Raw genomic sequence first — 13466 nt, 5'->3', positions numbered from 1 at the left:
GTGGCACCAAATATTAGCCCTTTATTCTGGGACACACCTTCAAAAGAAAAAAGAAAATAATAATGCGAAAGAAAAATAATTATTCCTTTTTTTTTTCTGATAAGAAAATAATTATTCGTTGATTGCTTACCTAGCCATAATACATGATACCTCACATCGTCTTTTATATATATATATATTCCTTAAAAAAGAAATAAAAACTATAAACCTATGAGAGGATATGCTAAGTTTATCAAAAAATAATATAATCAGAAAAAGAAGTTACAACGCAGAGCATATGATGCTAAAGCCTTCAAGTGCTCTACGATATCAGTTATTCCATTCTCTAGAAATACCACCATCCCCTTGTCATCTTTTATTGCAAATTGTGATTCGAATTCCTCTACCACAGTGGTAGAAATCTGCTATAAAAAGAGTATGTTTGGGAGGAGATAGTACTCAAGAGTCCACCAAGTTTTACAAGCTTTCACTTAAATTATATTCCATTTGTGTTAAGAGTCTCCGGAAAAATGGCTTCAGTGAAGTCTGAAAAACCTGCTGGCACACAACTGTTTGGGCAGGTCAAGAAGGAGCCTGCCAAGTCTACTGATAATGCAGCCAAAGCTCCAGCATCCAAGTCGGGTGCAAAGAAGGCCGCACAAAAGCCTCAGGAACCTAAGAAGAAGGTACGCAATACATAGCATGACACATCTTAGTACATATGTTTCAAAGGGGAGTGTTTGTTACACACGCGTGTGTCCGTACACACAGGTCTAAAAACAATTAAAAATGTGCATTAAAGACAATTTCAAGTTAAAAATCATGTCTTCAACTCGGGTTTTTAGTGTGTGTCCATAGTCCAAACATACTAAAGTGCAACAAGTTTCTCTATTTTGAATTCCATGCTACATAACTACCATGTCCCCATGTTTTTAAACGTGCATCTGCCATGCGATCGTCAACAGAATTCTGTGAAATTTTATTAAGACATAGTAGGTTTGTATCGAAATTCATGCTCATTTCTTTGATGTGTTTGTTCTAATTGAAAATATTATGATTTTTTTGTATAGGGAAAAGGAGGCAAATCAGCATCAAAGCACTAATCAAAAGTGCTCAATGCTATGATGTCTGACAAAAGCAACTACAAGAAGATCAAAGTTAAATTTGTGTAATGCTCTTTATGGTTTGGTTAATTTGTGTAACCATAGGAAGTTGATATCTATGTAAGTCAGCTAGTTAGGATTGGCCTAATGTAATAACAACGATCTTCTTGGCATATGTACTTTTGTTTGTAAACAATGCTGCTTTTTTTAAATAACATGATATATAGTTTGATCAACTGAATATTGAGTAATTAAATTACATACGTCTTACATTTTGATGTCTTATTTTATAGTCGAATCTGCTTTATTTAATGAATTTGATGTCCAATATATATATCACACTTTAGTGGGCAACATTTTCTTAGGCAAACTTCTAAATTATTTAACTAGTAATTAGCTTCATTTTTGTGTATCTCCAAAAAATAAATAAATAAATAAATACTGATTAAGCAATGACTTTTGCTATGATAGCGATTAGGGAAACTCTGGTCTATAAGAATATTTCGTACAAAAGCTCGTTGCCAAGGAAAACGTTAAAAGTGTGCCTCGTCTCGTCAAGCTGCCCTGCCAACGTTCCCATCTGTTCATCTAAGTTTAGACTTCAAAACTCTCAGCTCTGTAACTTTTTTTTCTTCTAATAGCTCCCTCCTAGACAAATTCCACAGGATACGCTGTCGACAAATTGGTTTGCAATTTCATTTCTGGTCTGGTTCAATAACTATTGTTTGCATATAGTATATTTTGAATTTCTCCATCTCAAAACAAAAATAAAAGAAGTAGACAAAATATTTGAATAACTAATCTCTTGTCTCTCTTGTTACTATCAAATTTTTTAAAACTTCACAAAACAATCTCAACTTAAAATCAAAGCAAGAATTTAAAGCAAGGACTCTTTTGGCACATACTTAAAAGTATAAGGATTTTAATAAAAAAATTTTAAACCATAGAAACCATTTTTAAACATGAGTAAAAGATTGAGAACTAAATGTGTAATTAAACCAAAAATTAAAAAGTTGAAAAAGAAAAATATGACAGATTTCATAATTATTTGAATTGAAGTTTTACTTTTGTTGATATATAATAAAAATGATGTTGGTAGTACTTTCAGTGAAGGTGATATTTGCATTAATCATAATCTATTACCTCAATAAATTGTAAAAATGAAAAGACAAAAAAAAAAAAAAAAAAAAATTCACATGTACAATAGCGGAAGCTCTAATATTAATTGTTGTGATTTAAAGCTAGCAAAAATACATTTACTTAAACAAGAAAATAAAATATCAACACGAACAACAATATTTAACATAGTTTGGCCAACTTGATGCCTACGTCCACGAGCAATACCAATCAAAAATTTACCATCAACAATATAGATTACAAATATGTATAGTAAATCAAACCTCACAACACTCAGAAACCTTACCAACATAAAAAATAAATAAACTTCTCACAAACCTCATAAACATAAACTCACAATCCCAAAGCCCAAATACACCCCAAGACTTTCTCACACTCACAAAACAAACTCTTAATACATAAGCACGAGTATTCTTTGAAACTACCAAACTATTCTTCAAAAAAAATTCACTCCATAATAAGAGTCTTTTCCTCTCCACCTATAGAAAACCCTTGAGCAAAAACCACAAAACAATTTCCAACAATGCTTATTTATAATACTTCAATTCTATTTGTTGATGAATAAGAAATACCTAATTACTTCAACCAAAAAAAAAAAAAAAACCCTCTTTCCTTCTATATTAAGGAAATATTTGTCCTTTCTCAAAAATTAAAAATAAATAAATCAAAAAAGGAAATACCTGTCTTCCACATCAAGTAAAATCCTTATCTTTCACACCAAGGAAAAACCTTATTTCCACATTAAGGAAACCCAAACCGATCTAATTAGGAATTTAAGAAAATTTTACATCACGATTTCCTCAATTATAAACAATTTCACTTGCATAATCGCCATCTGTGGGGATCGAACCCACGACCACGTGGTTAAAAGCCACGCGCTCTACCTCTGAGCTAAGAAGGCTTGATGGTGTATTTATTTTCATACTTTTAATACTGAACTAATTTCTTGGTACTTGTTTATTTAAATTTAGAATCTGGTACTTTAAATTTAAAAATATTAGATTTTTTTATTAAAAAAATAATAAATAAAATAAAAACAAACAAACACACACACAAGGGAAAGAGAAAATGGTTATAATAAAAAGATATATCACAAACTCCACTTAAAAGTCTCAGTAACTTTTCTAAAGGAGAATATGACAAATTATACTACACATAACACACTCTTTTAAATAAGGTGTAACAATTACTCATTCTTTTTTTTTTTTTAAAGCAAACACACACACAAGTGAGTCCATTGATTTATTTTTATTTTTTTCCTTTTACTGATTTTTTTTTTCTCTTTTCTTTTTTGAGAAAATGTATAAAAATAAAATAAAGGGTAAATCACCATATATGTATGATCAAACCCACAACCACGTGACTTTTCCACGACCACGTGGTTAAAAGCCATAAGAAGGCTTGTTTGATGACTTATTTATTTTCGTACTTTTAATCAGTAACTAAGTAACTAATTTCTATTTGATACTATAATTTATTTATTTATTTAAATTTAAAAATATTATATTTGATGTGTGGATTTTAAAAAGAAATATAAAATAGCTTTGTCCATTGGCATATCGATTTGATTTTCACCACCAAATATATGGGTTTGCTTGATTTTTATTCCTTTATTATGAGGTAACGATTCTCGTAAATGAGATGCTTTAGTATCTATAAAAATATATTACCCTAAATATATAGGGTTTGCTTGATTTTGATTCCTTTATGATGATGTAATGATCCTCGAGATGTTTTAGTATCTATAAAAATAATAATAATAAAATTTTAAAACAATAAAAATTAAAAATATGTGATCAAATTATTTCTTTTTGAAGTTTCACAGACCAATTCTAAGGGATTGACCTAGTGGTTTTTAAAATTTCATGAGATTAGTGTATATGATGTGTAGAACAAAGTGACTACATAGGTGTTTAAAGAGTGTTAAACACTATTGTTAGAGAAAAAAAGTGTTCAAAGAGCTAAACAGTTTAGGGATTGCTTGATTTTGATTCCTTTATTATGAGGTAACAATTCTCGTAAATGAGATGTTTTAGTATCTATAAAAATAAATTACCCTAAATATATGGGGTTTGCTTGATTTTGATTCCTTTATTATGATGTAATGATCCTCGAGATGTTTTAGTATCTATAAAAATAATAATAATAAAATTTAAAAAATTTAAAACAACAAAAATTAAAAAAAAAAAAAAAAAAAAAAGTGATCAAATCATTCCTTTTTGAAGTTTCAAAGACCAATTCCAAGAGATTGACCTAGCGGTTTTTAAAATTTCATGAGATTAGTGTATATGATGTGTAGAACAAAGTGACTACATAGGTGTTTAAAGAGCGCTAAACACTATTGTTAGAGGAAAAAAAGTGTTCAAAGAGCTAAACACTTTAGGGTTGATTTTGATTCCTTTATTATGAGGTAACAATTCTCGTAAATGAGATGTTTTAGTATCTATAAAAATAAAAATAAAAAATAACTTACCCTAAATATATGGGGTTTGCTTGATTTTGATTCCTTTATTATGATGTAATGATCCTCAAGATGTTTTAGTATCTATAAAAATAATAATAATAAAATTTTAAAAATTAAAAACAACAAAAATTTAAAATATGTGATCAAATAATTCCTTTTTGAAGTTTCAAAGACCAATTCTAAGAGATTGACCTAGTGGTTTTTAAAATTTCATGAGATTAGTGTATATGATGTGTAGAACAAAGTGACTATATAGGTGTTTAAAGAGCACTAAACACTATTGTTAGAGGGAAAAAAGTGTTCAAAGAGCTAAACAGTTTAGGGATTGCTTGATTTTGATTCCTTTATTATGAGGTAACAATTCTTGTAAATGAGATGTTTTAGTATCTATAAAAATAAAAATAAAAATAAAAATAAATTACCCGAAATATATGGGGTTTGCTTGATTTTGATTACTTTATTATGATGTAATGATCCTCGAGATGTTTTAGTATCTATAAAAATATTAATAATAATATTTAAAAAAATTTAAAACAAAAAAATTAAAAATATGTGATCAAATCATTCCTTTTTGAAGTTTCAAAGACCAATTCCAAGAGATTGACCTAGTGGTTTTTAAAATTTCATGAGATTAGTGTATATGATGTGTAGAACAAAGTGACTACACAGGTGTTTAAAGAGCGCTAAACACTATTGCTAGGGGGAAAAAAAATATGACGAGATTAGCGCCATCTGTAGGGATCGAACCCACAACCACATGGTTAAAAGCCACGTGCTCTACCTCTGAGCTAAGAAGACTTGATGACTAATTTATTTTCGTAATTTTAATACAATAACTAATTTCTATTTGATAATTTAGATTATTTTTTATTTATTTAAAGGGATAATTATAGCAAATCTACCTGGGGTTTGGCCCGTTTTCACTTTGCCTACCCGTGGTTTAAAACTTTACACTTTGCCCACCTGAAGTTAGTCCCGTTAGCCTTTCGTAACCCACCTCTCCATTTGCCATTAGAAAAACACATTTTTAGGCAAAAACAAATATAACAAGAATCAAAAAGCTAGAGTTTTTCATAACTTATGAACTTCAAGAACACAAAGTGGAGGAACAACACACCAATCAATGGCTCAATGAAATTACAATATCAACAATTTCACAACAACATAGAAGTTCACATAACAAAGATAAAAAAGTGAGGGTTTTTTATTGCTTAAGAACCTCTCATGGAAGTTCTCATAGAAGTTCTCAAAAAGAAGAAGAAGAAAGAAATTTATTATAGCCTTAGACTTCAGTATACCCAATCTCCAAAACCCATCTCTTTCTTCTTCTTCTTCAAGAACCCACAAAGAAAAAAACCCAGAAAACCCAGTAATGCTTCCTTTTAGATTAAGCGTTGTTGTTTTGTTTCTTCTCGTGTCGCTTCTTTTGCTGCCGTTTTGTCTCTGTATACGGTCGTTTCCGACGAGACCGAACGACAGGGAAGATGGGCTTGGGCTTGGGCTTGATGGATTGTCACGGTTTGCTGAAGCGCCGGACTACCGTAATGGAAAAGAGTGCCCGCCGATGGATTGTTGGAAATGGATTCAGATCAGGGGAAACTATTCATAGGTGGGATTTCATGGGAGACCACTGAGGAAAAGCTGAAGGAGTACATTGAGAACTATGGTGATGTGGTCTAGACTGTGGTCATGAAAGACAAGACCACTGGTAGACCTAGAGGCTTTGGCTTTGTTGTCTTTGCAAATCCTTCCATTCTCGATAGGGTTCTTCAGGACAAGCACACCATTGATGCCAGAATGGTCTGACTCACACCTATAATGGGGTTTTCTTCTTTTTTATTTCCTGGGTTTTTGTTGTCTGGTGGTAATTATAATGATTCGGCTTTTGGGTCTTTTTTGTTTGTTTGTTTTCTTATTGGGTTATTGTGGTTCTGCTTCAATAATGCTTGTTTGTATGGAATTTTGAGTTTTTGGGTATTTTGGAAATCTTATGTTCTTGTTGCGAAATTGTGGTTCTGTTTAATTTATGCTGCCACTGATGTTTGTTCTTGGGATTTTGTTGTTTTTGAGTTTAATCATGATGGGGTAATGTGGTTTCTCATTTTATTTTGTTCAATAATGTTGTTTTTGAACTCAAATTATCCCGTGTTTGCTATTCCTTCACTATGTTCTTATAGAAGTTCTTAAGCAATCAAAACAAACAACTTTTTGATTCTTGTTATATTTGTTTTTGCCTAAAAATGTGTTTTTTTTATGGCAAACGGAGAGGTGGGTTACGGGAGGCTAACGGGACTAATTTCAAGTGGGCAAAGTGTAAAGTTTTAAACCACGGGTAGGCAAAGTGAAAACGGGTCAAACCTCAGGTGGGTTTGCTGTAATTATCCCTTATTTAAATTTATAATCTGATACTTTAAATAAAAAATATTAGATTTGATGTTTAAAATTTAAAAACAAAAATAAAAATATGAAACAGCTTTGTCCATTTGATTTGATTTTCACCCCTAAATATATGGGGTTTGCTTGATTTTGATTCCTTTGTTATGAGGTAATGATCCTCGTAAAATGAGATGTTTTAGCGTCTAAAAATATATATATTCCTTTTTGAAGTTTCAAAGACCTATTCTAAGGTATTGTCCTAGTGGTTTTTAAAATTTAATGAGATCCAATGTACAAGATGTGTGTAGAATGAAGTGACTACACTAATGTGTTCAGAGAGCTCTAAATACTATTGTTAGGAAAAAATAAAATAAAAGAGAGGAGAGAAGTTTTAATGGACCAACATAGAGAATTCTACCCTTCACTCTTTTTTTTTCTTTACATAACCTTTGAAAGTTAACATGTTATAGCGAGCTAATATAGGCTATTTAACTTAAGAGTCCTCTAGCTCAACTATCACTTCTTGATATTTCCAACATATTCTCTCTCTCTCTTTATATATATATATATATATATATATATATATTATTACCTTGTTTAATATAGATTTTCTTCTTTTCTTTAATCACTTTGACTATAAATAGAGACGCACAAAAATTGTAATCACTTTGACAGTTACTTTTACATACATGCATTCACTAGTAAGTCACTTCACATTGAGAAGTAGCTCCACGGTTTTGTATGATTTTTTTATTTTATTTTATTTTATATTTTAAATGTTTGACTATGAAATGATTTAGTTTTTAGACTTTGCCATCACATCACGAGCTAAACAATATAATTTCCTATATTTTTTTTGTAATTTCCATTTTTTGGTCACATTGTACAGGCAGTAATGTTGTCATATTTACTTGTAACTCGAGTCACATTGAGTAGTGATTTTGCAATTTTCTAAGATTTTTTATTTATTTATTTTAATCTATGATTGGATTATATAGCATTGTGTGTGTGTGAAATACAAGACGAATTTCACAACATTGTGGTCTAAACCGATTTTTTTTTTTTTAATTGAATTTTTTTGTCATTCTGGGCAAATTAGTAAAAACGTCACAAGTAATGGTAACTCTATCACATCCACTGATAAGATCCTAGTAGGAGAGTTACATCAAATTTGACAATGTATGCCATGTCACAGCTAACCTTGTTCTTCTGTTTTCTAATTTTCTCTTTTTGGTCACTTTTGGCAAACAATAACATGATAGTAACATTATCGCATTCAATGGTAACTCACATCACATTGAAAAGTAAATTCACAATCTTGATTGGATCACAAATGATTGTATGTGTCAAATACAATGATGAACTCCACCATGTCATGTGGTAACCTATATTCCTTTCCCTTTTATTTTATTTAAAAATGTAATGGTCACTTTTAGCATATAGAAACAAGGTCACCGATAATAGTGACTTTGTCACATCTAATGGTATCTTACGTAACTTTAGGGAAAATTATATTTTACTACCCTAAATTATACTTCAGATTACACTTTACATCTTAAAATTTTAAAATGTACATTTTACACCAAGAACTATAACCCTTGTTACACTTTGCACCTTGATGTCAAGTTTACTGTCAACTTGGACCAAAATCTAAAGTTTAGAGTACAAAGTGTAATAAAGAGTATAATTTACGGTGAAAGTGTAATTTCTTCTTTGTTTTTAAGGGATTGAGATGAAGAGCAATTAAATCTTTTCACATGGTGCAGCATATTTTTCATCTAAGTTAATAACAAATATGACGTTGAGGTGCAAACTGTATTTATAGTACAAAACTTCCATTTGAAAAATTTAGAGTACATAGTGTAACTAGTGTAATAGTTTACAATAATAAAATGTAATTTCTCCGTAACTTTAAGTGGAAACTCTGTGGCTAAAAGACTTATAACTTAACTAGCACTACCTTGCGTCCTTCATCAAGGACGGCCGCCCCCCGCCCGGGAGGGGGGAATGGGATTTGTGCCATAAAATCCAATTTGTTTAATATCTGAGAATTATATGAATTTGGACATTGTGTCATGTGTAGTCCATGAGATGCATTGTATGTGATTTAGATATAGAAATAAAATTTGCATACGTAGTGTGGATTTAGATGTGAATTAAAATTATAAATTATTTCACTATTCAGCTTATTTTTACTACTATTCATGGGCTCCATTGCACTTTTTGATACTATTCATAAACCCTACTATACTATTTCAACTAAATTTTACCTTTATCTGCAGTACTTTCAATAATAAGTTTTCAGTTTCAGCAAAATAAATGGTATCCAAACAGACCCGTAATATCTAAATGTAAGCTCATAAATATTAATTTGTAGTCGGTGATTAAATTGGGAATTTCCTATAATATATCAATGTATAATGTAACTCATATATATATATATATATATATTAAAAATAAAAAATAAAACACATTTTTTTCCCTATATTTGGGGGCCTTTCTATATATTAGGGGGGGTGCCCTAAAGCACAGCCGAAATGGCCTAGGCCTAGGGCGGCCTTGCGGGCAAAGGAACCCTAAGATGGACAGTCTTAAGATACCAGAGATCCAATACCCACAACTCATTAAAACATCCCACTAAATTTGTAGTTTAAAAAAAACCATGATTGTGTAAACGCTGTTTCTCTCAATGAGTATTATAAAGAAAAAGAACAAACCTCATAACAACTGCAAATAAAAAAAAGGGAGATGGAGAATAACCACTGCAGTAACCCAAATACAATAACCACTGCAGTATATGTACATATCAACAAAAAAATGGGTTCTTCATTTAACAGTTTAGGGATAAAAAATAGCTAAAATGGACTAACTCTTCGAGCCAACTGCAACATAAATTCAGGTACAAGGCGTCTTCTTGGAGGAGCCACTGCATCTTTGGCAATGGCATCAGCATCACCAGCATGAATGATACCTACTAAATCTTCAAACATCTCGTCTCTACCACCTCTCATTGGATCCTGAATGACATGTCGACAAATATAACTAAATTGATCAAGTTTCTGTTTGTTTTTCACAATTATCTAAATATGCATGACAAAGATAGATGAGGGGACAACAAGATCTTTTAACCAGTTTCTTAAATAAGCAGGAACAAACAAAGCATGTGAAGCAATTTCAATGTTACATTGAATGAAAATCGAATGGTTATGCAAAAAGACCATTAGACCAGGAGATAGATTCAAAAAAAAACTGTAACAGAAACTATCCTCCTATCAAGAGAGTCGTAGTCAATTGAAAGGATCACTCCAAATAGACACAAAAAGATAACTCTAGAGATTTCTCCAATCCACAAAAGCAACATATTGACAAAACAAACTAAAGGCAACAAATTAAGTTTCCCCTTACCTGAAGAAACAAATCAGTGTGAGTTTTTCCTTCAAACAAAATTGATTCAGCTTTCACCCCAACTCTTTGAAGAGTTTCAGTAAAACTTGTACTGCACAAAAGATGATGATAATTAGAGCCCAAAAGCAGTTCAAACTTGGTATCTCAATTAGGTAATTTTAGAAGGCCTACTGTGGTGGTTGCATTGTTTTATCAGGTAAAACTGATTTGTAGTGGTTCACTGCTCACTCAAATTGCCATACATTATGTCTTTTTGCTACCATTCAGAATCTAGGTGAGTATGACATTGCTAGATGCAAAAGTTTATGATTAGGTAACATGGTAGATATTGATTAGGTAGCATTTGGAAGTTGATTTCGTTATGTTTGATGTGGTGTATTTGGAGGGAGTGCAATAGTCGTACTTTTGAGGATGTGGAGAGTTTAGAAAATCAGCTGCTTGCCTCCTTTGTTGGCACCTTGTTTGATTGGTCTTGGGTTTGGGGACTCACATCTAGTGAATCTCTCCCAATGTTTGTAGATTTGCTTCTTTATTGTATGTCATTTTCATTTTTATTTTTATTTTTGTAATCTTAGGCTGCTTTATGTTTTTTGCATTTTTTTTTTTTTTTGAGGAAGATGTTTTTTGCATTAAGTGGTCCTTTAATAATACTTTTTCTAACCTGTCAAAAAGGAAAAAAATAAATAAATAAATAAAAAATGGTGCTAGAATTGGGATTGATCCCTTCAGATTTTAAATAGTGATTTTATATGTAATATTTTGGAATTTGATAATAGGTGATGTTCTTCATCGGTAAAGAGTGCTTGTATTTATGTACATGTTGTAGGCTTTGCGATGATGAGTGAAAGGTTTTTTTTTTTTTTCTCTAAAGTTCAGATACAATGCTTATCTCTAAAAGATAATATAGGCACATGTATTTAAATCCATCTTTTATTTTATTTTATTTATTTTTTAAATTAATGTGAAGAAATATGGGTCGATAAGACTTGACCCAATCTATTTGCCATGTCTATAGACGACCCTAAAATACCTTGACCAAACCCAACACCACTCACATGCAAAACCAACAAGAACCTATCCACTACCAGCCAAAGACCCATTGTGATGCCCCGGATTAATTTTGATATTGATTTATGTTGTGTGGATGTGTGCTGACTCCTACATCAGGCATATTCTTGATTGATCTAGATTTTATAAACACCAACAAGGGGTCTCAATTGTGACTAGACTACTCCTTTTAGGGTATAGCATAAATGTGGCTAGTGCTTTTTCTTAGGACATTACACCCATTTTCCTCAATCACACACAAACTTAATTGACCAAACCCCCCACAAAATCCAAGCATACCCTCACCAATCTCTCTCTATTGTACACTCACAATGGCACCTACAGTGAGCTAGAAGATGTAAGTGGAAACTTACACCAAAAATGCAATAACCACTTCAAAACCAACAATAGAAATTAAAACCAAAAAGGACATATATATATATATATATATATGTATGTATATGAAGCATCAAACCTATGGTTCAGATATATCTTTGTAAGTTTATTTATGCATATGCAAAAAACACAAATATCACCAATGAACTCCTTATATTAATTACATTGAAAGATGTAAGTGGAAATTAACACTACAGTTAGCAAAACTGCTTATTTATGTTACTTTGAAACAAGAATACCAGTTATAAAAATTTATCTAAAAACTCCAATGAACCTCATGCAATATTTGATTTAATAGTAATTAAAGGAAATCACAGAGTTCAATCCAGAGCAGACTCAGACCTGGCATCGGAAGGTATGGAATAATCTGCAGTACCATGAAATAAAATAATTGGTGGTAAGAGGGAAACAGCATTTCTAATGTTTGGGTTCTGGACCACTACTTCAGGAGAGAATCGTTCCAGGGATTTTTCTCCTTCCATTATGCTGTATGACATTTTCAAGCAATCAGGTCAAAAAAGTGACTGGTAAAGATTAAGGTATTAACCAAATAAATATTTCATCTTCAACAATAACTCAATAAGTGAAAAAAGGAAAAAAAATACAAGTGATCAATTCAAAGAAGAGGGAAGGTACCTTAAAAAGACGGAACGGTACAGGCCTCGACTATGGAAATAGTCTACTAGTTTAAACAAATTGTACCTGTTTGTGGACATTACAAGGAATGTAAGATGAATGCATCTTTTATTTGCAGAAATAAGAAAAATAAGGTACAAAATGCTTGAAAAAAACAACAGGTGAAAATGCCAAGAATGATTTCATAACTAGAACAAGACCACTATTTATTTCTGTGCTTTTTGCTTACTGGTAATTAAAAAAGTACATCCACGTTTAAATGATTTAAGTATAAGCATATCAATTTTTTTTTTTTTTTTTCAATTATAAACTACAATAACTTACGTCACTTATAGTTGGATACCAACAAATTAGAAACTATTGTTAAAACATAGTGGCACTATAAAGCTTGAGGCTAAGCTTAGGGAAAGAAAAAGTCAACCATGTTAATTCACCCTAACACCCCAAGATCACAGTCAAATTATGCATTTCTGATATCAACCTTTGGGAAATTGACATTGTGATTCCTTTTCAGGTTTCATTGCTTTTTGGAATATTGGATTGTAACTTGCAGAGAGGAAGGGAATGTATTATGATCATCATATGCATTAATTCATTTCAATTTGAATAAAATTTTCATCACAGATAAAAACATCTGCAGTTCTGATCTAATCCTTACACTTTAGAAGAAACACTTCAGAAGAAAAAAAAAACTAGGCCAGAATGATCTGATGATAAAAAATTCACATTTGAATACTGCATGCAATCACTGCAAGAACCAAAGCAGGACAGAAGCAGTGGAGAGCTATGATACTAATTTGATGCAGGACCTTTACTAAACTCAGCACTAAATGAGGTTTCTTGATAGGTTCTTGAAGGATTCTTTTTTTTTGGTTTTTTTTTTTTTTTTTTTGATGAATTGATAGGCTCTGGAAGGATTCTTC

At 31.3% G+C, this 13466-nt stretch overlaps 1 protein-coding gene, 1 long non-coding RNA gene and 2 other non-coding genes across 4 annotated transcripts in view; 1 reads left to right on the top strand and 3 right to left on the bottom strand.

The window, feature by feature from the left end:
* The first annotated feature begins 331 nt into the window (after positions 1-331).
* Positions 332-1318, top strand: LOC115981789. The gene is made up of 2 exons (XR_004089456.1): positions 332-665; positions 1050-1318. It is a non-coding gene; the product is annotated as an uncharacterized LOC115981789 (long non-coding RNA).
* Positions 1319-3048: 1730 nt separating this feature from the next.
* TRNAK-UUU lies at positions 3049-3120 on the bottom strand. The gene has a single exon. It is a non-coding gene; the product is annotated as a tRNA-Lys (tRNA).
* Positions 3121-5409: 2289 nt separating this feature from the next.
* TRNAK-UUU lies at positions 5410-5481 on the bottom strand. The gene has a single exon. It is a non-coding gene; the product is annotated as a tRNA-Lys (tRNA).
* Positions 5482-9722: 4241 nt separating this feature from the next.
* Positions 9723-13466, bottom strand: part of LOC115981895 (probable isoprenylcysteine alpha-carbonyl methylesterase ICMEL1) — an 18864-nt gene continuing 15120 nt past the window's right edge. Inside the window, exons 8-11 of the mRNA XM_031104326.1 lie at positions 12544-12609; positions 12250-12393; positions 10465-10555; positions 9723-10076 (exon numbers count right to left, since the gene is read on the bottom strand). Coding sequence (XP_030960186.1) covers positions 9915-10076; positions 10465-10555; positions 12250-12393; positions 12544-12609 — 463 coding nt within the window. The 3' untranslated portion in view covers positions 9723-9914. The remainder of the gene's footprint in view (positions 10077-10464; positions 10556-12249; positions 12394-12543; positions 12610-13466) is intronic.

This window comes from Quercus lobata, chromosome 3 (assembly GCF_001633185.2).
Source record: "Quercus lobata isolate SW786 chromosome 3, ValleyOak3.0 Primary Assembly, whole genome shotgun sequence".
NCBI lineage: Eukaryota > Viridiplantae > Streptophyta > Magnoliopsida > Fagales > Fagaceae > Quercus > Quercus lobata.
Note: the sequence above shows the minus strand (reverse complement) of the source record. Positions and strands in the feature narration are given on the sequence as shown.